This window comes from Pteronotus mesoamericanus, unplaced genomic scaffold (genome assembly GCF_021234165.1).
Source record: "Pteronotus mesoamericanus isolate MK-2021 breed Mesoamerican mustached bat unplaced genomic scaffold, CSHL_Meso_final contig_33, whole genome shotgun sequence".
Taxonomy (NCBI): Eukaryota; Metazoa; Chordata; class Mammalia; order Chiroptera; family Mormoopidae; genus Pteronotus; species Pteronotus mesoamericanus.
The window spans coordinates 13,108,402-13,135,095 of record NW_026555135.1 but is presented as its reverse complement, the minus strand read 5'-3'; the positions used below and the strand labels follow the sequence as shown (position 1 = coordinate 13,135,095).

The window sequence follows — 26,694 nt, the reverse complement described above, 5'->3', positions numbered from 1 at the left end:
ACACCACAGTCCACTGCAACCACCACTATTCTGCTCTGCTTTTTTAGATTCTGCAGGTAAATGAGATCACACAGTATTCAGCTTTCCCTTTCTCGTTGCAGTTAGCAGAATGTTCTCAATATCTAACCTAATAGTTCCAAATGGCAAAATTTCCTTCTCCTTTATGGATGACTAATATTTATGTGTGTTTGTGTACGTGTCTCACATTTTCTTTATTCATTGATATATCAAGAGACAGATTCTTTCTTTAAATGTCTTGGCTATTGTGAATAATGATACACTGAGCGTGAGAATGCAGGTATCTCTGAGGTATCACTTTCTTCAGATACATATACTCAAAAAAGCAACTGCTACACAACATTGTAGTTCTATTTTTAATTTTTTGAGGAACATCCATACCATTTTTCATAGTGCTTGTACCAATTTTCATTCTTGACAACAGTATAAAAAGGTTCCCTTTTCAGTGCATCATCAACAACCCTTACTTGTTTTTTCATAATGGCTATTCTGAGGTATGAGGTAGTATCTAGCTGTAGTTCTGATTTGCATTTCTCAGATGATTAGAGATGTTGAGCATCATTTCATGTACCTGTATGTCTTCCTGGAAATATCCTCTGCCCATTTTCAATCAGAATATTTTTTTGACATTGAGTTGTATGAGTTCCTTATGTATTTTGGATATAAACCCTTTATCATCAGATGTATGGTTTGCAAATATTTCCTCTCATTCACTGGCTGCCTTTTCATTTTATTGTATTGTTTACTGTGCAAAAGCTTTCTAGTGTAATGTAGTCTCACTTGTTTACTTTTGCTTTTGTTGCTTGTGTTTTGGGTATCACATCCAAAAGCCATTGCCAAGACCAATGTCAAGGAGCTTCTTCCCTGTTTTCTTCTATGAGTTTTATAGTCTCAGGTGTTACGTTTAAGACTTTCATTCATTTGGAGCTAATTTTTGTGAATGGTATAAGATAGGAGTTTAGTGTCATTCTTTTGGATGTAATTATTGAGTTTTCCCAACACTGAAGAATCTGTCCTTTCCCCACTGATTATTCTTGGCTTCTTGTTGAATATTGGTTCACTGTATACGTGAGGGCTTATTTCTGTGTTCTTGATTCTGTTTCATTGGTCTGTCTCTCTATTTTTATGCCAGTAGTATACTGTTTTGATTAGTATAGCTTTGTAAATAAAGTTTGAAATAAGAAAATATGATGTTTCTGGTTCTGTTTTTACTTCTCAAGATTGCTATTGCTGTAAGAGGTCTTTTGTGATTCCATACTCATTTTAAGGTTTTTGTGTGTGTGTGTGAAAAACACAATTGGAATTTTATCTGGATTGCACTGAATCCATAAATGGTATTGGGAAGTACAGACATTTTAACAATATTAATTATTCCAATCCATGAATATCAGGTATGTTTCCATCTATTTATGTCTTCTTCAATTTCATCAAAGTGTTACATTTTCACCGTACAAATCTTTCACCACCTTGATTAAATTTATTTCTTAGTTTTTAATTTGTTTTTGATGCTACTGTAAATTGAATTGGCTTTTTAATTTCTTTTTCAAATATTTTGTGGTATAGAAATGCAACTGATTTTTGTATCTGTAACTTTATTGAATTCATCAGTTTTAGCAGTTTTCTCTAAATAAGATCCTATCATCTGCAAACAGAGACACTGTTACTTCTCCTTTACAATATGGGTGTATTTTATTTTTTTATCGTGCATAATTACTGTGGCTAGGACTACCAATACTATGTTGAATAGCAGTGGGGAGGGTGAACAACCCTGTCTTGTCCTGATCTTAAAGCAAAAGCATTCAGCTTTTCACCACTGAGTATATTAGCTGTGGGGTCTTCTTATACGTGCCCTTTATTATGGTGAGGTACATACTTCAACGCTCAATATGTTAAGAGTTTTTTAACATGAAAATATTTTAAATTTTGTCAAACAATTTCTCTATGTCTATTGAGATGATCATAAGATTTTTATCTTTCATTCTATTAATGTTGTGTCTCATATTTGTTGACTTGCATATGTAGAACCATCCTTGCACCCCAGCGGGATAAATCCCACTTGCATATAGTGTATAATTCTTTTACTGTGCTGTTGAATTTGGTTTGCTAGTATTTTGTTGAAAATTTTTGCATCTGTATTCATGAGAGATATTATTGGCCTGTGGTCTTCTTTTCTGATAGGGTCATTATCTGGCTTTCGTCTCAGGGTAATGGTGGCCTTGTAAAATAAATTTGGGAGTGTTCTCTCCTCTTAACTATTTTGAAAGAGTTTAAGAAAGATTGGTGTTAATTCTTCTTTAACTATTTAGTAGAATTCATCAATCTGTGACACCAACTGTTCCTGGGCTTTCTGATTACTGATTCAATCTCCTTACTTATTAATGGTGCATTCAGATTTTCTATTTCCATGATTCAGTCTTAGTAAGTTGTATGTTTCTAGGAATTTATCCATTTCTTCTATATTATCCAATTTGTTACTGGTTTTATTTATTTGGGTATTCTGTATTTCTTCTTAGTTGGCCTAGCTAACGTTTTACAAATTGTTTTCTTTAAAAAACCAGCTCTTCTTTCATCTTTTCTGTTGTTTTTCTGTTCTATATTTCATTTATTTCCACTCTATCTTTGTTATTTCCTTCACTCTGCTAAGTTTGGCCTTAATTTTTTCTTTTTCTAGTTTGATTTGTAAAGTTGGGTTGTTTATTTGATATCTTCCTTTTTATTTTTTATGTAGGTGCTTATTGCTATAAACTTCCCTCTTAGAACTCCTTTTGCTGCATCTCATATGTTTTGGCATCTCATATGTTGTGTTTCTATTTTTGTTCGTCTCAAGATATTTTTTAATTTCCCTTTTGATCTGTTCTTTGACCCACTGGTTTTTCGGGAGTATGTTATTTAATTTCCACATATTTGTGTATTTTCCAGATTTCCTCCTGTTATTGATTACTAGTTTCATACCACTCTGGTCAGCAAATATATTTCATGTGATTTCAATCTTCTTAAATTTGTTAAGACTTGTTTTATGACTTAACATATGGTCTGTCTTGGAAAATGTTCCATGTGTGCTTGAAAAGAAAGTGTATCCTTCTGTTGTTGAATGAAATGTTCTGAAGATATCTGTCAAGTACGTTTTGTCTATAGTGGTGTGTCCATTTTTTCTATAGTCCAACATTTCTTTATTGATTTTCTATCCAATCTATCCATTGCTGAAGTAAATACTGAATTTTCCTACTATTACTGTATTGTCTATTTCTCCCTTCAGTCTTTTAGTATTTGCTTAATATATTTATGAGCTACAATGTTGGGTGCATTAATATTTATAATTATTTTATCTTGTAATGAATTGACTCCTATCATTATACAATGGCCTTCTTTGTCCCTTGTTACAGCTTTTGACTAAAGTCTACTTTGCCCAATATAAATGAAGCTACTCCTGCTCTCTTATGGTAACCATTTGTATAAAATATCTCACTTTGAGAAAACATAAAAATGCGCAAAAGAGGGTTTAGAGTTGTTCATATGGAAAAAGACATGCAGGTTAGGATTATTATTATTATAGCTTTATTAACTCTTGTGTTTTGTATACTCACAACTGTAAGCCTACTTTTGCCTCCCCCTGTATATATCTTTAGAGCTACAGTGAGTCTCTTGTAGGCAGTATATAGTTGGGTCTTGATTTCTTATCTAATCAGCCAATCCCTGTCTTTTGAGTGGAGAACTTACTACATTTAATATAATTGTTGATAGGTAAAGACTTAACTAATGCCATCTTATTATTCTCTGGCTGTTTTTTAGTTTAGTACAATATGGCGGTATTCTGAATTTGTCTACTTACCTTTACCTCTGTGTTGTGTATTTTCATATGTTTTCACATTAATACTTAATGTCCTTTTCATTTCAGCTTAAATAACTCATTTCTACATTTCTTGTAAGGCAGGTCCAGCACTAAGGAACACACATGGTTAATTTGTTTCGGACAACCTGTATCTCTCCTTCATATTGGATGACAACTTTGCTTAATATTCTTGGTGGGAAGTTATGAAAAAGTCTTTGTTTTGCCTTTAACTTTTACAGATATTGGCTGGGTATACAATTTTAGGTTGGCAGTTCTTTCTTCAGTACTTTAAATATACTGCTTAACTGCCTTCTGGTTTGTTTTACTCCCAAGAAGAAATTTCCTGTCATTATATTCTTTGTTCCTCTGTATAAAATGTTCCTCTTTTCTCTGGCTGCTTTTAAGATATCCTCTTTATTATTGTTTTAATTGATTATGACATGATCAGTTTCCTCCATGTTCCTGTGCTTGAGGTTTATTATACTTCTTGCTTATGAAAGTTTAGAGTTTTCATCAATTATGGGACAGTTTCAGCCATTATTTCTGTAAACACTTTTTCTGACCCTCCCTTGCTCTTTCTTTCAGAGACTCCAAGTGAATGCACAGTGAGCAATTCAAGTTATCCTATTAGATCACTAATATTCCATTCATATTTTTTATTTTCTCTTGGTGTTTCATTGTGGATAGTTTCTACTGCTATGCTTCAGGTTCACTAATATCTTCTCCTGCCAGGTTTGATATGCCATTAATTCTATCCTGTATATTTTTCACATAAGACATAAAAGTTTTCACCTTTAAAAATTTAATTTTGGTCTTTTTCATATCTTTCATAAAGATATAAATGTGGTCTCTGCTTACCACATTCACTATTTCCCCTAGCTGCTTGAGTATATGGAACACAGTAATAATTACTGTTTTGATTTCCTTGCTACTAATTCTATCATAGGTATAAATTCTGAGTTAGTTACATATGATTTTTCTTTTCATTCTGAGTCATATTTTCCTGATTCTTTTCATGACTGGTAATTTTTTACTGTATGCTATACACTGTGAATTTTACCTTGTTGAGTGCTGTATTTTTTTGTATTTCCCCAAATTTTTAGATTTATTTTGGAATGCAGTTATTTGGAATCAGAGCCAGGTAGGGCCTTTAATGTTTTCCTTTTTTGTTTTCGTTTTGTTTTGTTTTGTTTTTCAGTTGAGGCCAGAGCAGTTTTGCTCCACCCTGAGTTAATATCCTTTTAAGTACTCTCTTCCCCAAAACCCCATGAATTATTAGATTTTCTATTCTCAATGATGGGAACAGCAACTATTCTAAACCCTGCATGAGCTCAGAGGATTTTTTTTCCCTCTGATGCATTTGGCTAGTTCCTTCCCCAGCCTCAGGTGGATTCCTCACTTGTGTGCACTGATCAAAACTCAGCTGAATACTTGTTGGGACCTTCTGCACATCTCTGGAGCTTTCTACCTCTCTCCTCTCCTACCTGCAACCTCTAGCCATCTTGTCTCCTTGGACTCCTAGCTACGTCTCATTAACTCTAGAATACAGCCCATCTGTCCTACATCCCTGCCACAAGGCCTAGAAATGCATTCTGGGTAGTAAGCTAAGGCAATCACAGGTCTCCTCTCACTACTTTCCAATCTTTCAGCAATCATCAACCTTTACTACTTAACATACAATGTCTTGAAAACTGTTGTTTCACTTATTTTGTCTGTTTTATTTGTTGTTTCACGCAGAAAGGTAGAATCAGAAGTCGTCTTTTATTTTAAACATGATAAACACAATCATTTCATAACGTTTTCAGGTAATTCCAATAAATGTAATCTCTGCAAGTCTGTTTTTGTTTTTTGTTGTTTTTGTCAGATTTAGTTTTCTTGTGTAATTGATTATTCTGACTACCTTATAAAAATATTATGTGAAGGACTTTTGCTTCCAGGATACATATTTTCTGTACTCCTTCCATTAATTGCAACTAAAAATCCTAGACATTATACAAAAAATAAACATTAAAAGGCTAGAAGGCAGAAAGAAAAAGGCACCACCTAGAGATCTTGGAGCTGAAGAAGCCCACAAACTGGAAACGCTAGTAACCACAGACAAAAACCTGCTCTGTCTTGTTAAAAGACCAGGAAAAAGGCAGCTCATCAAAACAGACACTTTTAGACAAACACCACAGAGAAAAACTGTGGCCCAACCCACACGAACAATGACCAAGTGGAGAGCCTACACCTGCACCTTCACTAGGCTGTAAACAAGGCACCCTAGGTTGTTTTTGTATTTTGCATTTTCCTTTTTTATATACGGCTTTCCTTTGTCTCTTTTATTGATATTCCTTTGTAAATCATCTTCATGATTTTCCTCCACATTTGTCTCTTTCAGTTTTTAATGTATACTTTATATTATCTTTACAAGGCAAATAGAAGACAAAGGTATATAAAGACTAGTTGATAATAATGAATAATAATCCATGCCCAATGAGAATTATATCGTTTTTTCCTTTGGTCTTATTGAACCTGTAGTAGTCCTTCAAGCCATTTTTATCAGAGTCCCTATTAGTTTCAAAGTTCATTCAACATCCAATCATCCAACCCTAAAGTCCCTTGGATGAAAAGTTAAATTATTCAAACAGAAATATAAGTCAAAGAAGCACAAGACAAAATTCTCTTCTAAAGTCACAATAAATCTACCTCCAAATGAACTACTAGAATAATGATATTTTCTCACAGTCCAAGCCATTCTGTCCTTTTACCAGAAAGTACATGATCTAAAAATTCATCTTCTTAGTCTTTATCCATGCACACCCAGGAAAATTCATAGAATGGTTGTGTACAAATATATTCATCACCACAGTACTAGTGACGTTAAGGGTTTTAAGCAATCTGTATATCTATCACTGGAAGAATGAAAAGGTAAAATATAGTAGATGAAATATTCTAAAATTATGTAACAGTGATGGGTGTACAACTCTGTGTATGCTAAGACCACTGGATTGTCATCTTTAAGGGGTAAACTTTATGGGGTTTTTTTTTTTACATCTCAATAAAACTATTATAAAGCATATACAGGGGATGAATATTAGGGCACATTATGTAGTAATCAGAGGCAATGTATATAGGAAGCATAGGTCTTGAAAACATGGTGTCAAGTTCAAAAAAAATACAACAACATGAGTATATCTTGAAAACATAGTACTAAATTATCCAATAAAGGAAAATAAAAGGGATCCTCTAATAATTCCCCTTTTCATGTTCACAAGCTTGGCTGTAGTCTCTGGGAAAATTCCCCTCGGTGCCTGCCTTTGTGATCAAATGAATCATGGCAACTTTAAGGAACCTATTTTCCTTGGACAGCAAATATCTCACCTTCTACTGAGCGACAGTAGGCTCTAACTTGTATTTCCAATGATTCTGACTGCTGTGTGAAAGACAGACTACAGGAAGACAAGAATGGGGAGAGGTAAACCGGTTAGGTTATTAAGATAGCTCAGACAAGAGACGTTGGGGCTCGGACTACGGTTATAACCATGGAGGTGGTCAGTCACTGTAAGATCCAGGACATATTTTAGAAGTAGAATAAGATTTCCTAATGGATTTCCTAATGATTGGATCAGCAGAAGAAAAGAATTAAAGCTCCTAATTTTGTAGCCTGAGCAACTGGATGGTTGATACCATTTGCTGCACAGGGAAGGCATAAAGGAGCATTTTGAAAGAGGGTGTTTATAAGTGTTTTTGAATTTAATAGTTTCAGTTTATTTCTTTCTATTTCATCTGTCAAATTTCTCCAACTAGTTTACAATCCATTTTGTATTTCTTTTGTATTCTCATGTGCCTAGCACAACACTGATTTAATAAATGCCTGCTGAATCTAATTAAATTGAAGTAGCTTTATAAGAACATATTTGAATCAACATTTTCAAACCTTATGTTTGAAAAATCAAATACAGATGTTTTAATCAAAGACAGTGCCAGTTTAAAATTAAAAAACAAATGCTAGCAAAAACCTATTAGATATATATGTTTACAATTTTAAAATGCATGCATTGTTGAATGCTTGGTGGCATAAATGAAATTGCAGAGAGAAGTTTTCAAAAGGACTTAAATAGAAAGACTTTTAAATGTCATAAACTATAATTAAATACATCACATTTCAAATAACTACAGGCAGCATATGATCAGTTTTGAAAGACTGGAATCCTCAGTCATTGTCACAACCAACATAATAAAGGGAAATCATGTGAATGCAAACTTTCACATGTTCTCTTTTAAATCTCACTGTGGCAAAGTTGAATCCTAGCAGCTGGTGTTCTTGTGGGTAATTGGTTCTGGCATATTAGCCCCAGGAAAACGTTTCCATCATTTTATAGCCATATCTTGGGCAGAAGCCAGATAAAATATTTAATTCTTTATTTTATACCTTTTCTGTATAACTTTTATGCATTGTTCCCCTTAACAACTAATTCTCTATCAATTCTAAAAATCTAAAATACTATACTAGTTTAAAAATTGTACTCTTTTCTTTCCAAAATATGTTTACCGACATATAACAAGAAACAACATTTTTAAATGGGTATTAATCAATCGCCTTAAGTTTGTAATTTTTTTAAAACTGTTAGTTAGTCATTAAGGCTATAAACTACTGGTCTAATAACTGAAATTTACCAGGGCTTCCTGACAGATGATCATGAGTAGTAAGAGTAACTATAAGGTAGCCCAAGGGAAGATCTTTTTATAATAATAAAAGCATTAATAAAGATGTCCCTTATTTAGAGTATATACTTATTCACCTGCTTATAACACTAACACAAACATAACTAGCAAAATTTATATTCATCATTACATAATACACTGTACTGTATATTGTTTTGAGACAACTATCAATACTAAAAAAAAAAAGAGAGATGTGATTTACTCCCATTGGTTTACAAATTTCTCTCCCCCAGTAAAGTTAAGGTCCTTGGAAGCAGAGGCTATTATTCTGGTAACTCCAGTTTTACCTACAGTGTCTAACACAGTAGATGTTCAATAAATGCTTCTTATCCTTCTGTTATTGTTGTTGTTCCTAAACCTTGGCCCAACTTGGCAGTCCTTGGAAAGGCAAGAATTTTGTCCTGTGGTCACCAATGATACTTCTCTAGATAGAGCTTCCTCCAAGTCCTCTCCTTTCTTTAAAGTTCAAGTCCCATGTAATTCATAAAACCTTCTCTGATTGTCCCAGCCAAAAGCTAACTCCCTTTTATTAAAATCCTAACAACTGTATTGTCTAACTACATTTTTGACATGAATACACTATTGACATGAAGTGCTTTGCACTCCATAAATAAATGTTCACTTAATAAAAATAAAGATAGTATGGAGCCAGTTCTGTGTATTCCTCTATCATGTATTCATTTAAAGGTGTAGCAGTGTAATTAAAGAATAAATAACTGTCACAGCCAAAACCAATAAAATTATTATTATTACTAATCCGTTATTATTTCACTGTCTCCCAACATTTTGAGTGGGGCTGTGTGTATGTGTATATGTATAAAATTCACTCATAATGAAGACATAATCAAGAAGCGCAAAGGTAGGAGTACACCTTCCAAAATTGATTATCATGAGCAATGCAGATGATGTGTTATGGAGTTGTACACTTGAAACCTATATGGTTTTCCTAACCAATGTCACCCCAATAAATTCAATAAAAAATGAAAATAAAAAATTTTAAATTAAAACTATATGGCACAGTAATAAAAATCTCACAAAACAATATGCCCTCATTTTAAAAAAATCAGTATACCATGTGAAATGTGAATGTGCATCTATGTTTGTATATTTATGTACATACACTGGAGAAAAAGAAAGGAATAAAAATAAACACTAAAATGTTAGTAATTATTACATGGTAGAATTACAGACTTTTACTTTCTTCTTTATGCCTTTCTGTACTTAACAGATCTGAAACACACACCTAAATACAATAAATAATTTTTTTTAATTAAACCTCCCAGCATTTAGAAATTTTGTTGTTGATGGTATAAGCCAACAATTACAACTTAATCTAATAAGCAATACAACAAAGTTATAAAACAAAGTTATTTCTTAACGCTAAATGTGGTATCTCAGAAAAAATATTTAAATTCTTACCTATTCTGAATCCATCACCCTGTTACTATAATAATAGTTAAATAGTAACAGCATATATAAAAGGTTCTATTTAGATAAAGGGAAGATGGAGCTTATTAGATCATCATTAGTAACCAGAATATATCACATACAGATTCACTTTTCTTTAGACATAGTCAAAAATCTATGTGCAAAGCCTTTGATCTCATTAAGTTTTTGAATAACAGACCCTTTATAATTGACAACAAAGGATAAAAGACCAATTCATATTCTGCATTTTCTGGAAAACTTTCCTAATATTCTAATGCTGAATTTTATTAATCTGGAGAGGGAATACAAGTCTACTTAACAAACAAATGTCCCTCCCACAAAGAAGTTTTCCATTTAGAAAGAACTAGATATGCAAAGGTTTACTCTAGACTGGAAACACTACCAAAACAACATAGTACAGCCACTCTGGAAAACAGTTTAAAAGTTTCTTTAAAAACCAAACACCAACTACCACATGACCTCGCAATCACACTCCAGGCAATTATCCTAGAAAAATAAAAACATTCACACAAAAAGCTGCACGTGAATATTTATAGCAGCTTTATATGCAGTAGCCAGAAACTGGAAACAAGCCAGATATCCTTCAATGGGTGAAGAGTTAAACAAATTAATATAGCCATACCATGGAACACTACTCAGCCATAAAGAAGAATGAACTAGTGACATATGCCAGCAACTCAAATGATTCTCCAGAAAATTATGCTGAGTGAAACAGCTAATCACAAATAGTATACACTCTATGATTCTATTTATCTACCATTCTTGGAAGGACTATAGAAATTATAGAATTATAGGAATAAAGAAGAGATTAGAGGTTGCCAGAGGTTAATTGGGAGGAGGAGTGGTAACAATAAGAGAGAAGTGGATCAGTTATAGAAGGGCAGCATGAGGGATCCTTGTGGTGAAGGAAATATTCTCTATCCTAATGACAGTAAATATCAATGTAAATATCTTAATTTTGATACTACTATAGTTTTATATTACTAAGAGAAACTGGGTAGAGGGTACATAAGGTCCCTCTATTATTTCTTACAACTGCATATTAATCTATGATTATTTCAGAATAAAAAGTTAAATCTAAAAATACTACAATATTTTAAGGGCACTCTCCAACATTTATTATATCAAAGTCAAAGTCAAATTCTTCAGGAATTTACAATCTAAACCAGAAAACACAAAGAAAGTTTGTGAAAGTTTCCTTAGACTTTAGAGATAAGTGTGTAAATATACATGGTATTTGGTTATGAAAGTATATACCATGAGGTAGGATAGAAAACTGTGTGCACAGCTAAAAGAAAAAAGAAACATTAAACCTCAAGTTCATTCTAGTATGCAAGCATATTTTTAAGATTTTTTAAAAATAAGGACTGAAAGCAGCACCAGAATAATTTGGTGCTGCTAATATGGTTCCCACAGCATCCTATTATTCATCTTTTAGTCCTTTTCAAATATTATTTCTACTGTGACTTCTCCATTAGACAGCAAACTCCATAAGTACAAAGACTGTCTCGATGTTGCCTACTAGCATACTACATAGTCACTGACACATGGGAAGTTTATAGCAAAAATGACATATTGTTTGTAACTGAAATGAGTTGATAAATGTAACTCTAAATTATATTCTCTTGTCACAGATTCAAGAACTTATCATTAGGTAAATAATTATATATCTTTTAGTTAAATTTTTCAATATTGCCTTTTAATTCTAAACTTTAAAATATTTTATTTTTAAGTTTTTTTTAATTTTTTATTGTGATTCTATCACAGGTGTCCCAATTTACCCCCCTTTGCCCTCCTCCACCCACCTACCCCCGCTCCCACAGTCAGTCCCCACTCTGTTGTCCATGTCCCTGGGTCACTCACACATGTCCTTTGACTAGTCCCCTCCCCTTTCCTCCACCACTGCCCCCCCGCCTACTCCCCTCTGGTCACTGTCAGTCTGTTCCATGTTTCCATGTCTCTTATTCTATTTTGTTCATTAGTCTATTTTGCTCATTAAATTCTCTTATAAGTGAGGTCATATGGTATTTGTCTTTCACTGACTGGCTTATTTCACATTAATACAAATATGCATTCAAATATGAACTGGACAGTGAAAATTATATAATTTTGAGTATATATTTACCATAAAGAATATCAGACTAGTTAACATTGATTTCACTTCTGTAAACTTAGAAATTTAGAGCCTAGCTAATTATTTTATTACATATACTCAGTGTTTGAAGATAGAACCAATGCTGTTCTGATGTACAAGAAGAATGTACCTCATAAGACTTCATCCTTAACATTGTTTTTCCCATAAGAAATGACAACAGAAACATAATGTGAAGTTCAATTCAGGATGTATAGAGATACACAGATATAGATCCTATCAAAGATGAAGATCTAGCTTTGGGGGGGATGGAGTGATCAAGAAAAAAAGAAAAAGGATTCATGGGCATGGACAACAGGGTGGTGATTTCAGTAGGCATGGGGGAAGGTGGAAGAGGCTGTAAGAGGAATAAATGGCAATGGAAAAAAAAATACAATAAAAATAAATAAATAAATAGGATCTATGCTTTTAAGGTCATAAAGAGCACAGGGCTGTGAATCACTGTCCTGAAATAAGTGAAATTTAATCATATACGACAAAAATAAAGCACATGGCACCAGGGTTCTTTCAAACATTTAAGTCTATCCTTTAAAACAGAGACAGAAAATATTCCCAAATTTAAGCAGATTCCCTTTCTTTTTTCTTTTTTTAAGGGAACTTGATTTTTAAAAAGAACATAAAAAGCACATGGAAAACCCTCAAAAGCAAAAAGAAAAAGAAATTACTTACCAAGTTGGCCATATAAATTGTGAGCAGCCCTCTCCTGAAAATAATTTTTAAAAAGAAATAGATGAGATTAACAGCTTAATAGTTTATCATTTTTGAAAAATCTAGCAAAACAATTATCAGCAGTTGAGAAAAAGGTGTAGATTATGCTGAGCTGAGCTGTTAATACCCCAATAGTTGGATCTAAATAGATTCAAGTCATTCTATTTAGCTTTAATTAATTTACAATTGTTGACTAGACTTTTGTGGGAATCATTTCACAGTATATAGTAATATCAAATCATTATGTTGCACACCTTAAACTAATATATGTTATAGGTCAATTACATCTCAATTTTAAAAATTATTATTGCCTTATTATTATTAATAGGAAGAATAGTACAATTTACTATTAATCCATATCAGTGATTTTCATCCGGTGTGCCACAAGAATTGTTAAAACATGCAATACCTTGCCCTGGCTGGTGTGGCTCAGTGGACTGAGTGCTGGCCTGCAAACCAAAGGGTCACCAGTTCGCTTTCGAGACAGGGCACATGCCTGGGTTGCAGGCCTGCGCACCAGTAGGGACTGTGCAAGAGGCAAGCATACATTGATGTGTCTCTCCCTCTCCTTCTCCTTCCCTTCCCTTCTCTCTAAAAATAAGTAAATAAAATCTTTAAAAAAAATAAAAAAGATTTTAAATACATGCAATACCTGACTATTTAGTCAGAAAAATTGACCTCTTTTCCCTTAGCAAATAAAAAATTGACAACAGGCAACATGACAATAGCCATCTAGTGTGAATGAATAAAATTATATTTTTTTTTTGTCAAAATGACAAAATATACAATATATTTTTTGGTGTGCTGCATAATTTTAGTAATTAGTTTATGTGCGTCATGAGATGAAAAAGTTGAAAATCGCTGGTCTATATTTAATGCTAGAGAATTCTAAATTTAACAAAGAATCCTAAAGAATTCATCTTGCCAAAACGTCAAAGCCAAAACAATTCTAACAAAATGCAAATTTTTTCAAAAAAAATCAGGTCTTCTATTTGTTTCACACACAATACAACTGTTTCTTAGATGTGGTTACAATTCATACTAAATCACCTTGGTAAACTTCATTGTTAAGTGAGAAGTCAGGCACTAAGTAAACTTTCTAATGCTGAAGTACAAACAAAAGTTCTATAAACAGTTACAATACAGGAAAATTGCATATTTATCAAGTCTGTTTAATGATAATTCAGCTCAAAATTCAAAAACAAGCACAATTTTATGCCCGTAACCACTTTATTTAACTTATCCCGCACAGACCATGAATGAAGCACATCTTATTCTCTAAGAAAGAAGTCTTTAATGTTTTAAGAGCTTAAGGGAAAGGTAAAAATAACAAATTCTGAGTTATAAAAACTTGAGTTTCAATTATAAATGTTTTTTGTATTCAAAGAAAAAAATACTTTGATATAAAACAAGTACCAATTTTTCAGGTATTGATAAGCAACAGTGTCAATGAAATATTCTTGATGTCAGATCCAGTCACACATAGTCTGAATCCTTCATTATTCAAAATAGCTTAATAAGATTTTTAATACTACCAAAGCCTAATGGAGGCAATATGATTTAACTGAATAACATTTAAGTGAAATTAGGAAATCAGGGTTCCAGTTAACTTGAATTCTCTGGTACTCTAAGTCATTAAAATAGGGAACAAGACTAGTTTTCTAACTTACATTTTAAACATAATAACTATTCCTTAAAAAATCATTCATTTATCATCAATATACAATATAAACATCACACTGGATCTACTCTAGTTGAAAGGGGAAGAAAGCCTAGGCACACCTACTGAGCGTAGTTCCTCCCCCTAGTCCCTCTTCAGCAGGTCCTAATGCACCTGAGCAGAACAGAAGAATACCACTGTGCCTCTAAAAAGAATTTTAAAATCACTGATAAGATGATCTGTAAGATTCCTGTTAGCTCTTCTTTTCTATGATTTGTACATATGAATTGAAATTGTTTCTACTAATCTTTACCAATTTTATCAATTCCTACCAAATTCTAAATCAAAGATGTTTTAATAGTACTTACTTTATTATTTGTATTGTTGTTCAGTTACAGCTGTCCCACCTACTTATTTTAAATTAATTACATAAAGGAAAATTAGGTAATATCAATATCCAAGAGCCACACATAAACAGAAAAGATATATCCTTCTCAAGTGAAACCCACTCTTACTAAAAGCTACCTATATATAAAGACTAAAATAATATTCTCTGGTAGTATCTGATAATTCATGTCATTATGAAGTGAACCAATGGGTAATACTACCTTTAAAAATATTTCTTCCACTAATCTAATTCTGTTTCTAATACTTTGATACAGTTTCAATCACTAGCTTCCATTTCTATCTGATAATATAACTATTCATATTTAACTACCAATGATATATTATCTTCTTTACCTTTACATTTTTACAATGTTCAATAGTAGCTGTCATCTAATGGGCACTAAACAGTGAAATTACTAAACAAGGTGTTACTAGAACCCAGTGTTATAAAGAGGAACAAATTATAGACATATATTATAGAAATATAATCACAAAAGATAGCCACTAAACCGAGGGTCAATTAATGATACCAAAGTATTAACAAGCAAAGATGTGATCAAATTATCTTACATTTGCATAAAATTTAACAATTTACAAGGTATAATTGATATTTTGAAATCAGACTTTAACCTCTCAATAGTCCTATACTATATGATTGCCTAACCACTATGCTGTACTCCTCAAACTAATGCAAAATAATATTGAATGTAAACTGTAACTGAAAAAAAAATTTTAAGCAAAAAAAAAAAATAGTCCTATGAAGTGTAATAGAGATACTATTATCCTCACTCTACCAAAAACCAAGAATCAGAGAAGTGTTTCCTTAAAAATATGAAAGTCACACAAAGAAAAACTGGAATTAAAAGTCAGTTATTCTGACTCCAGTTTTGTGTTCTTTCTAAAGCACTGCTTCTACACCAGAAAGTCTTACTAAATCACCTTTAAATCTTGCTATTCATTGACTTTTAATAAGGTATCCTAATAGGCTTCTCTGCTTTGAGAATGAATAAATCCTTGACATAGTCTTACTATTGGGGAAAAAGCAGAGGATATAGTGTTGCTATATTATGTTCTATTCTGGTCTCATGTTTCAATTTATCATTCCCAAATACTGAAGATTATTTCTAAATTTCTAAATATTTCTAAATATTTGATAATTAATAAATTTAATAATTAATAAATTTCTAAATATTTAGATATTTCTAAATATCTAAATTTCAACCCAGTTCCCGTAGCCACAAGAATGAAAGGACACTATCTGTGACAGGCCTGATATGTTGGACTCTACAGCCAGGCTCCTTTTGTTAGGTTTACCTGGTGCAGAGTCTTCGATCTCCTTTCCAATGTCAATGACAGGGGTAAGGCATCAGGGCAGTAATTTGTTTCATCACTTCTCCTGAGATATTCAGTATCATAAGAAACTGATTAAGTTAAGTAAATGCTATTTTATTTAACACTTGACTCTACCTAGTTTAAATCTGAAGACAAACAGGTCACTTCCTTTGTAGTAAGCAAATTCTCTCTGGAAACTGAGTTATATATTAAAACACTACTACAAGCAGGATGGGGAAGGGGGAGGTGCCGATTAGAACAAAAGGTGGCAAAGACCTAAAGAGGAAGGGATAGGGTCAAGAAGGACAGCAACTTTTAAATTGCACAGGAGATTCTAATACACAAATACTCCTATTCTGCTGAAAATAACTAGATTAAAAGATTGGTAAACCTCAATTAGTCAAGTATTTCTTTAAACCACAAAAAATACATTTTTCTTTTTCTCATAAGGAAAAGAGGTGAATCTCTTAAATTAGCATATATTTCAGTGGGTTTGCACATCAAGGGGCACTACCTAAAAAGGTATTAAGAACCACTGCTATAGGAACTATGTTTAATCAGGGTATCATTATTCCTATGGAGAAATATTAAAATAATTTAATTTTCTTAATATCTTAGTAGATCAAAAGGAATCCTCCCATTATGCAGAAAGTTCAAGTATTACTATCATCTAATGCCATGATTGCATCTAATTAGATGAGCACTAATGCTTTTTATTTTGGAAACTCTAGTGTATATATTTTTTTAGCTAACCTTTTGAAACTTTTGAATGACACTGTATGTAACACATTTCATACCAAAGGTTATTAGGGAATACAGCAGAAATAGTATAACTTCTAAACTGTAAATATTTATATATTCTCTATATATACTTATAAAAATATTTATGCATTCTACAAATGAGAAATTAGAGATTAAAGAAAAACACAGTGATCCTTATACATCTAATCTGACATGACAAAGACCTCAACCATGTGAAAATGAAACTAAACTAGCTAACAATATACTGGTTGGGGTTAGAAATGAGAACACATATATACAACAGCATCATCCTTTGGTGGAACCTAGAATCCTAACCAAAAAAAAAAAAAGTGAAAGTTCCTAAACATTGAAACCGTTTACTAGAAGACGCTGTTTAATCATCTCAAAAGTCTTTCAAGAGAAAATACATTTCCATCTGTCAGAATGCTTTATGGGTATAAAATTACTTTCTTAAGGTATAAAAGGAATAAAATAAACTTCTAGTCCACAGCAAGAGTCAATGATCATAACCTATGATACAGAGAAAATTTTATATAGAGGATAACACAGTAAATTTTTTTAGAAGGCTGCAAAGTAAATTAATTTTAATCCTGTGACGATAACATGACAGTGAAACATGAAGATGCCAAAAATTTTACAGACAAAACATATGGTATTCTTTTTTTCACATATTTTATATATATAATATTCATATATAGTCACACATTATATACATAAAATATATGAATAAAAGAATATATATAATTCATTCATTTTGGTCATAGCTGCTTTAGGAGTTTCATAACTACAACAGCACAATTTAACAATTCAATCCATGAGTATCCTTAGAATAAATATGCAGTATTTGATATTTTAATCCATGTTCATTTTTTTGAGCACCCTGCAGTTTTAATTTATCTCAATTAATACTAAAAATCAAAGCAAATTCCACAGCAATTCTACAAAACAAAATCCATTAAAACAACTTCTTTCTGAACCACAAACAAAGCACTTCCTAGCAAAAGAAAGAGAAGGCTAGCTCTTAACAGCCCACCTAGAGATAAACTAGATGTTACCAATGCTCCCTGCTGAGTTCCTATGATCTCCGTTCACTGTGGCACAAATTTTTTAAGCAACCCTGGAAACAACTTCAAAGCTTTTTCAGAACCCCACAGTGATGCGATTAAGATTTAAGCAAACTGCCCTCTTACAAGGTGTCAAGAACCAGCTGGTAAAGTATGTTTAATTCTATAAAGGGAGGGACGGAGACTAGGAAAGATGGATGGATGGATGGATGGATGGATGAATGGATGGATGATGGATAAATGGATGGATCAGTTGGGAAGAGAAAAAACTGAAGAAATAACATTAAACCAATTGAGATGAACATATTTTTGACTACAGATCTTCACTTTATATATATACCCATCGTATATATGTGTGTATGTGTGTATATGCATAATCATATTGTATGTTCTTACTTCATTAAGTGTTTTTTGAAAAACTGATTATACAATTGAGTACAAAATGTATAATCTCAGAGTAAAGATTTCACTATTATATAAAAGCTTTACGGATTTAAAAATTAGGACTCTCACTATTTGCTACTTGGGAAAAGAATACTAATCTCCACATTCCGTTTCTTCCACTTTTTCTAATATACTACTATTTCATTTTAAAAGGATGGACTGTATACACATTTTAATTGATCACTAACTCCCTAAATGTTGTTGTTTCCCAACTTGTAACCTGAGACCTCGTATTCTGGGCTTTCACACACTGATCTTCTGCCATAGCTTCAATGACCACTTACAAGAAAATAACCTCAAATTTTATTCTTCTAACTAGCATATGTCTCTTAAATCGAGACTCACATTTCAAGGTGTCTACTGGCTATCTCCACCAACATATCATTTATTTTCTTTGTGAATTAAAGGCATAATTACAATCTCCTTTTCCCTAAAGTAAAAACTGTAATATTAATATGCTTCATTTTAGGCACTGGGTGTAATAACTTTAAAGTATAAGTAACTTCAACCTTTATAAATTACTAACAATTTATTAAAAGATATTGATGCTTAATTTATTAAAATATTTAAAATTTGTGGTAGAAAAAAATACTCCTTGAAAGCAAAAAAAAAAAAAAGAAAAAAGAAAAAAGACTACTGCCCTGGCCAGGTGGCTTAGCTGGCTGGAGTGTCATCCATACACCAAATAGGTTGCACTTCAGTCACATTTTGGGCTCTCTCTCAATCTCTGCCCCTACACCACCCCCGCACATGTGGGAATGAAAAAACAAAAATCCTTGAGTGAGGATTTTGTTCTTAAAAAGACTATTAAGTTAGCTTTTACACACCTCCAGATAAATACAGACCAGACTTCCTTAAAAGAAAACAAAAAAGATTTCCTTTGCTCTGTTTTAGGATTAACTCCTAAAATATTTTGAAAACCTTTATAAAAAAAGTCACTAGCTTCTGAACAACATTAAAAAACTAAAATTTAAAGTTTTCAATTAGACCTCAAACTAGGATTTGTGTTTCATACATACATATATACATATATAACTGTCAATAAAAAAAACCTAAAGAACTATTTCTAAATATTTATTGCATCACTTAATAAATAACAGAACTAAATCAATACATATCTTTAATAGTGTGACTACATAAAAATCACAAAGTAAACATCAATTTTTCTTCAGCACTTATGAGAGTACTCATAGAGAAGCTAAACTTAAAAATTTTAATCATGTTTATAAAAACAGTAAAACCACTGCAATTAATATTTAGAAGAGCTGTAACAGCCACAAACTCTTTGTGAATGCCTAGTGTCTACAAACAAAACAGTGCAATCACTCACTTAAAGAAAATAATAACTGAAAGCTTTCTACACATTTTTATTCCTTTTACTTTTTCCCTTTATTTTATTGTTGACACTAATAGAGATGTCCCCATTTTCCCCCTTTGCCCACCTCTACCCAAAGCTTTTTTTTAAAAAGTTCACTATATTCTTCTCTCTTCCAAGCTCCAAGGACCTATTTTTCTGCCTCTGTAAATTGTTTCCTGAGCCCAATTCTACCACTGACTTGTTCTACCTCTGTGACTTCCTAAAAAAACTTTCTCTTATAGTTGGAGTCTTGACACAGAATTCTTTCTTAGCCAAAACTCAAGTAGCAACGTTACAGAACCAATGTCAGGTCTGACTCCACCTGAATAATACCTGGTGCCATTCTCGCCACCAACGTTATGGTGCCAAGACTCAGACTGTCTTGCCATGAATCAGACTGTCTTGTGGCACAGTGCAGCATGATTCCAAAGAAGCCTACACAGGACCCACTTGTAGATCTGGATCCATGTAAGGTACCAGCAGGGGCACAGTGCACCTCACTGTCTTCTCACTTTACTTTGGATGGACTTCGGTGAATTTTCCTAAGCATGCCAAACCTCCCTGTTTTAGCAATGGCAGCATGAGGAGCTCTGTGGACTCATTCCAAAGAAAACAACTATAATTGGTGAAAATTATATAAAATCTATCATTTAAAATCTCTGAAAATTTTCCTAAAAGCATATAAATTTTTTTTTAATTTATTCAAAAAAAAATCTAGACAAAATCCAAGACAATAGAGAAGTAGGTGGAAGCTACAGTCATCTATTCCCAGGACCTTACTTACTAGCTGAAGACTAGCTGAAAAGAAGTGTTATAACCAGGGATTCACAGAGGAAGACACATTGAGACTGTTCTAAGCAAGTTGCCCAGGGCCAGTCACAAACAGCATCTGACATTGGTCAGCAGCACCAGAATCCCTCCTATGAGACCCAGAAACAACACACCCAGTGGTCAGCTGCAGACAATATCAGAGGAAGATCCAAAAAGCTTCACAAGCAGCATATCCAAAGGGAGATGTCAGCAGGCACCAAACCCTGCTGAGGCAAATTCCACTTCAAATGGTCAGCACCTCCACAGAAGCCACATGCCATGGTCAGGGTTGAGCCTCACTGTCAGCCAGCCTAAGGGTCAGTCCCACACACAAATGGGCCAATAACAATCAAAATTCAAATATAACAAGAGGGCCCATATAACCCACAGAAGAGACATCCCTACAGACTATACCACTGGATCCCAGAGAACACCTACTACATAAGGCCATTCCTCAAAGACTGGGAGTCATAGCATATCTATACAATATATAGAAACAAACAAAAAGAGGCAGCCAAAATGAGAAAAATAAGCAGGCCCTAAATGTAAGAACAGAAGAAATCTCCAGAAAAAGAGCTAAATGAAATGAAGGCAAGCAATTTATCAGATATAGAATTGAAAATAATACTTAGAAGGATGTTCAAAAGCATGAAAAAGGACATAGAAACCATACAAAACAATCATAAATGATGAATACAATACCTGAAATGAAGAATATACTGGAAGGAATAAAGAGTAGGTTAGACGAAGCAGAAGACTGGATCAGCAATTTGGAATACAATGTAGAAAAAAAAAAACCCACCCAATCAGAGCAGTAAAAAGAGAAAAGAATTTTAAAAATTCAGGATAGTTTAAGGGACCTTTGGAACAACAACATGAAGCATAACAACATCCATATCATAGGAAAGAGAAAAGGAGAAAAGAAAAAGAAGAAGGACAGGAAGGAAGAGGAAGAGGCGGGTAGGGGGAGGAGGAGAAGAAAATGGAGAAGTAGAAGGAGGAGAAAAAAGAGAAGGTGGAAGGGGAAGAGTAGGAGGAGGGAAAGAAGGAGAAGGTGCAGAAGGAAATGGAGATAGAAGAGGAGAAGAAGACAACAAAAGAACATGGTTGAAAAAATAAAATGGCAATAAGTATATATCTATCCAAAAGCAACTTAAATATAAATGGCTTAAATGCTTCAATCAAAAGACATAGGGTAACTGAATGGATAAGAAAACAAAACCCATATATTTGCAGTCTACAACAGACCTACCTCAGAATGAAAGATACACACAGACTGAAAGCAAAAGGATGGAAAAAAAGATATTTCATGCAAATATAAATTTTTTAAAAAGCAAGGATAGCAATACTTACATCTGAAAAAATTGACTTTAAAACAGAGGTTACAGCAAAAGACAAAGAAGGACAGTATGTAATAAAAAAGGGAACAATCCAACAAGAGGATATAACCCTTGAATACATGTATGCACCTAACATTAGAGCACCTAAATGTGTAAAGCAAATCTCCATGGACAAAAAGTGAGAGATCGACAGTAATGCAGACATAGAGGGGGATTTTAACACCCTGTTGATATTAATGATTAGACTTTCCCGTGAAAAAATCAACAAGAGTAATGGAGGTTTAACTGACACACTATATCAGATGGATTTAACTGATATCTTCAGAGCATTTCATCCCAAAGCAGCAGAATATACATTCTTTTCAAGTGTACATGGAAAATTTCCTAGGATAAAAGACATATTAGAACACTAAACAAGACTCAATAAATTTTAGAAGACCGAAATCACATCAAACATCTTCTCTGACCATAATGGTATGAAACTAGAAATCAATCACAAGACTAAAACTGAAAAACACACAAAGACACGGAAGCTAAATAACATGTTACTACACAATGAAAGTATTAACAGGGAGCTCAAAAAAGAAATCAAAAGGTACCTTGAAACAAATGTAAATGAGAACACAACTACCCAAAATCTATGAGACACACAGAGAGGAGTCCTAAGAGGGAAATAGTGTACACAGTATACAGGACTACATCGAGAAACAAGAAAATCTCAAATAAACAATCTAACTTTACACTTAAAGGATCTTAAAAAATAACAATAACCAAAGCCCAAAATAGAAAAAATAATAAAGATCAGAGGAGAAATAAACAAAATAGAGCCTGAAAAAAATACGAAAGATAAATGAAACCAAGAGCCTTTATTTGAAAAAATAAACAACAATGACAATCTTCTAAACAGACTCATCAAGAAGAAAAGAGAAAGGACACAAACAAGTAAAATTGGAAACAAAAGAGAACAACTGACACCAAAGAAACACAAAGATTTGCAAGACCATATCACAAACAACTATATTCCAGCAAACTGGACAAGCTGGAAGAAATGGATAAATTCCTACAATCATACAACCTTGCAAAACTGAATCAGAGAATCTGAATAAACAGATTAAAACTAGGGAAATAGAAGCAGCAATCAAAAAACTCCCCCCAAAAGGTCCTGGCTGGGATGGCTTCTCAGGTAAATCTTAACAAACATTCAAAAAGGACTAATACCTATCTTTCTCAAACTATTCCAAAAAAATTCAAGGGGAAGGAAGGCTCCCAAGCTTAATTTGCAAAACCAGATAAAGACATTACAAAGACAGAAAATTATAGGCCATAACCCTGAGGAACAGAGATGCTAAAATCCTTAACAAAGTGTTAGCAAACTGGGTATAGCAGTACATTAAAAAGATCACACACACACCATGACCAAATGGGATTTATTCCGAGGATGCAAGGTCGGTACAATATCTACAAATCAATAAATGTGACACATCACATAAACGAAATGAAGGATAAAAACCACAAGATCATATCAAGAGATGCAGAAAAAGCACTTAAAAAACCCAGCACCCATTTATAATAAAAACTGTCAACAAAGTTTGAATAGAAGGAACATACCTCAGTGTAATATAGGCCATGTATGAAAAACCCACAGCCAACATCATACTCAGTGGTCAAAAACTACAAGTGTTTTCTTTAAGACAGAGAACAAGACAAGGATGTCCACTTTCACCACTCTTATTCAAAACAGTACTGGAAGTCCTAGCCACAGCACCAGACAAGAAGAAATAAAAGACATTTAAGTTGGAAAGGAAGAATTAAAACTGTCATTAATTCCATATGGCATGATACTGCACATAGAGAACCCTAAAGATTCCACCAAAAAAACTACTAGAACTGGTAAGTGAATTCAGTAAAGTAGCAAGATACAAAATAAATGTCCAGAAATCAGTTGCATTTTTATACACCTATAATGAACTATCAGAAAGAGAAACTAAGAAAACAATCCCATTCATAACTGCTTCAAAAAAGAGTAAAATATATAGGGATAAATTTAACCAAGGATATAAAAGGTCTGTACTCAGAAAATTATAAAAAACTGGAAAAAAAATGAAGATACAAATAAGTGGAAGCATAAACCATGTTCATGGATAGGAAAAATTAACATCACTAATATAACCATACTATCCAAAGCAATCTATAGATTCAAGGCAATTCCTGTCAAGATAGCAAAGGTGTATTTCACGGAATGAACAAGTATTCCAAAACTTTATACGGACCTACAAAAGGGCCTGAATACCAACAATGACCCTCAGAAAGAAGAACAAGGTGGGAGATATCACACTACCTGCTATCAAACTACATATAGTACAAGGCCATAGTAATTGCAAAAGTATGGTATTAGCATAAATACAAACACAGATCAATAGAACAGAATAGAGAGCCCAGAAATAAGCCCACGCCTTTAAAGACAATTAATATTTGACAAAGGAAGCAAAAACATTCAATGGGATAAAGATGGCCTATTCAATAAATGGTGTTGAAAACATTGGCCAGATACGTACAAAAAAAATGAAACTAGACCATCTTCTTATACCATACATAAGAATAAACTCAAAATAGATTAAAGACTTAAGTGTTAGACTCAAAACCATAAAAATCCTAGAAAAAAACATAGGCAACAAAGTCTCAAACATTTCTTGCAGTTATATTTTTTCTGATGTATCTCCTTGGGCAAGGAAAACCAAAAAATAATAATAATAATTAAACAAATGAGACTACATCAAACTAAAAAGTTTCTGCACAGCAAAGGAAAATGGGAGAACATATTTGCCAATGATACATCTGATAAGGGGTTAATAATATCCAAAATTTATATAGAACTTGTACAACTCAACACAAAAAAGAAATCCAATTAAAAAAACAGGCAAGCAACCTGAATAGACACTTCAAAGAGGACATAAAGATAGAAAATAAACATATGAAAAGATGCTCAGTGTCACTAATCATCAGAGAAATGCAAATTAAAAGCACAATAAGATATCATCTCACACCTGTCAGAATGGCCACCATCAACAAATCAACAAACAAGTGCTGGTGAGCATGTGGTAAAAAGAGAACCCTGTTGGTGGAGATGCAGGCTGGTACAGCAACCAGGGGAAGTAGTATAGAGTTATGTCCAAAAATTAAAAATGGGACTGCCTTGTGACCTAGTGATCCCACTTCTGGGAATAAATCCACAGAAACCCAAAACACTAATTCGAAAGAATATATGCGTGCCTGTGTTCACTGCAGCATTATTTACAATCGCCAAGATTTGGAAGCAACCCAAGTGTCCATCAGTATATGAGTGGGTAAAAAAGCTGTGGTACATTTGGACAATGGAATACTACTTGGCCATAAAAAAAAAAAAAGAAAGAAAGAAGGAAATCGTACCCTTTACAACCATGGGCAGACCTGGAGAATATTAAACTAAGTGAAATAAGCCCATCAGAGAAAGACAAGTACCATATGATTTCACTCATAATGTGCAATCTAAAGAACAGAAAGGACTAACAAGCAAAATAGAGACAGATTCACAGATAGAGAGCAAGCTGACAACTGTCACTGTAGCGGGAGGCGTGAAGGGATTGAACAAAACTGAAAAAACTCATGGACATGTACAACATTTGGTGACTGCCAGAGAGAGTGGGAAATGGAGGGAGGTAAAGGACACTATAGTGGGGATACACTGTGATGGGCAGAGACCTGACTTGAGGTGATGAACACACAATACAGTTTACAGATGAGGTGTTGGAGAATTGTGCACCTGAAACCTGTGTAATTTTGTTAACTAGTGTCACCGCAATAAATTCAATAAAAAAGAAAAAAAAAGATGACCCCATCTTGATTAATATATAACCCCTTGATTTTATAAAGACCCCATCTTAATTCTCTGGGCTAAAGATGGAATCAAAAGAGTTGTCGGCTATAATTACTCATGAGATGGCAAAAGTTATTTTATTTCAAAAGCTTTAACTCAACTGTTTACCTGACAGTACAATTTACGTAAACAGTTTGTAGCCTTTTATAGAAATCTCATTATTTCTCATGGAACATTTTCAGTTTAAATAAAAATAAAAATACTTTTTTAAATAAAAAGATGCCTTAAAATAATAGATTTAACAATGAACCTGAAGCTAATTACAAATATAAATGATAATAAAAGAAACTATTGTTAATTTTCTTAGGTATGGTAATGGCATTGTGATCATGGACAAAATCTTTAACAGAATTTGTTAGGCACATCAAAGAACTCTGGAATTACTTAGCAAACAAAAATTAATGGCTATTGATGCTCTATAATGTCAATCTTTGTATTTTTAGGCTTAATAAACATAAATAATATTAGTATACAATTAAATTTTCTATCATATATCTCTGCAAGACTGAAAAACAGATGTGGAAATATTTCTCATACATGGACAATAATAAACAATAACCAGAAAAATGTTCTAGTTGTCATGGGGAACATTATTTAATCAGTTCGATTAAATATGTAGCTATGTAAAAATTTACCTGCTTTTTCTTTCAATTAGAATGGCCACATAAGATGCTGGCAAAGCGGCACCAAAGCCAGGACTCCATGAGTAGAATTTTCCAAATATCCTCCTGAAATTCAAATTTGGAATGTTTGTATGAAATT

The 26,694-nt window shown here is 33.1% G+C and overlaps 1 protein-coding gene across 2 annotated transcripts in view; it reads right to left on the bottom strand.

Moving 5' to 3' along the window:
* The window catches only part of TMEM135 (transmembrane protein 135), a 236,295-nt gene that overhangs the window by 182,678 nt on the left and 26,923 nt on the right, over positions 1–26,694 (bottom strand). For both annotated transcript variants that reach the window (XM_054576405.1, XM_054576404.1), the window contains exons 3-4: positions 26,568–26,660; positions 12,825–12,858 (exon numbers count right to left, since the gene is read on the bottom strand). In XM_054576405.1, coding sequence (XP_054432380.1) covers positions 12,825–12,858; positions 26,568–26,660 — 127 coding nt within the window. The remainder of the gene's footprint in view (positions 1–12,824; positions 12,859–26,567; positions 26,661–26,694) is intronic.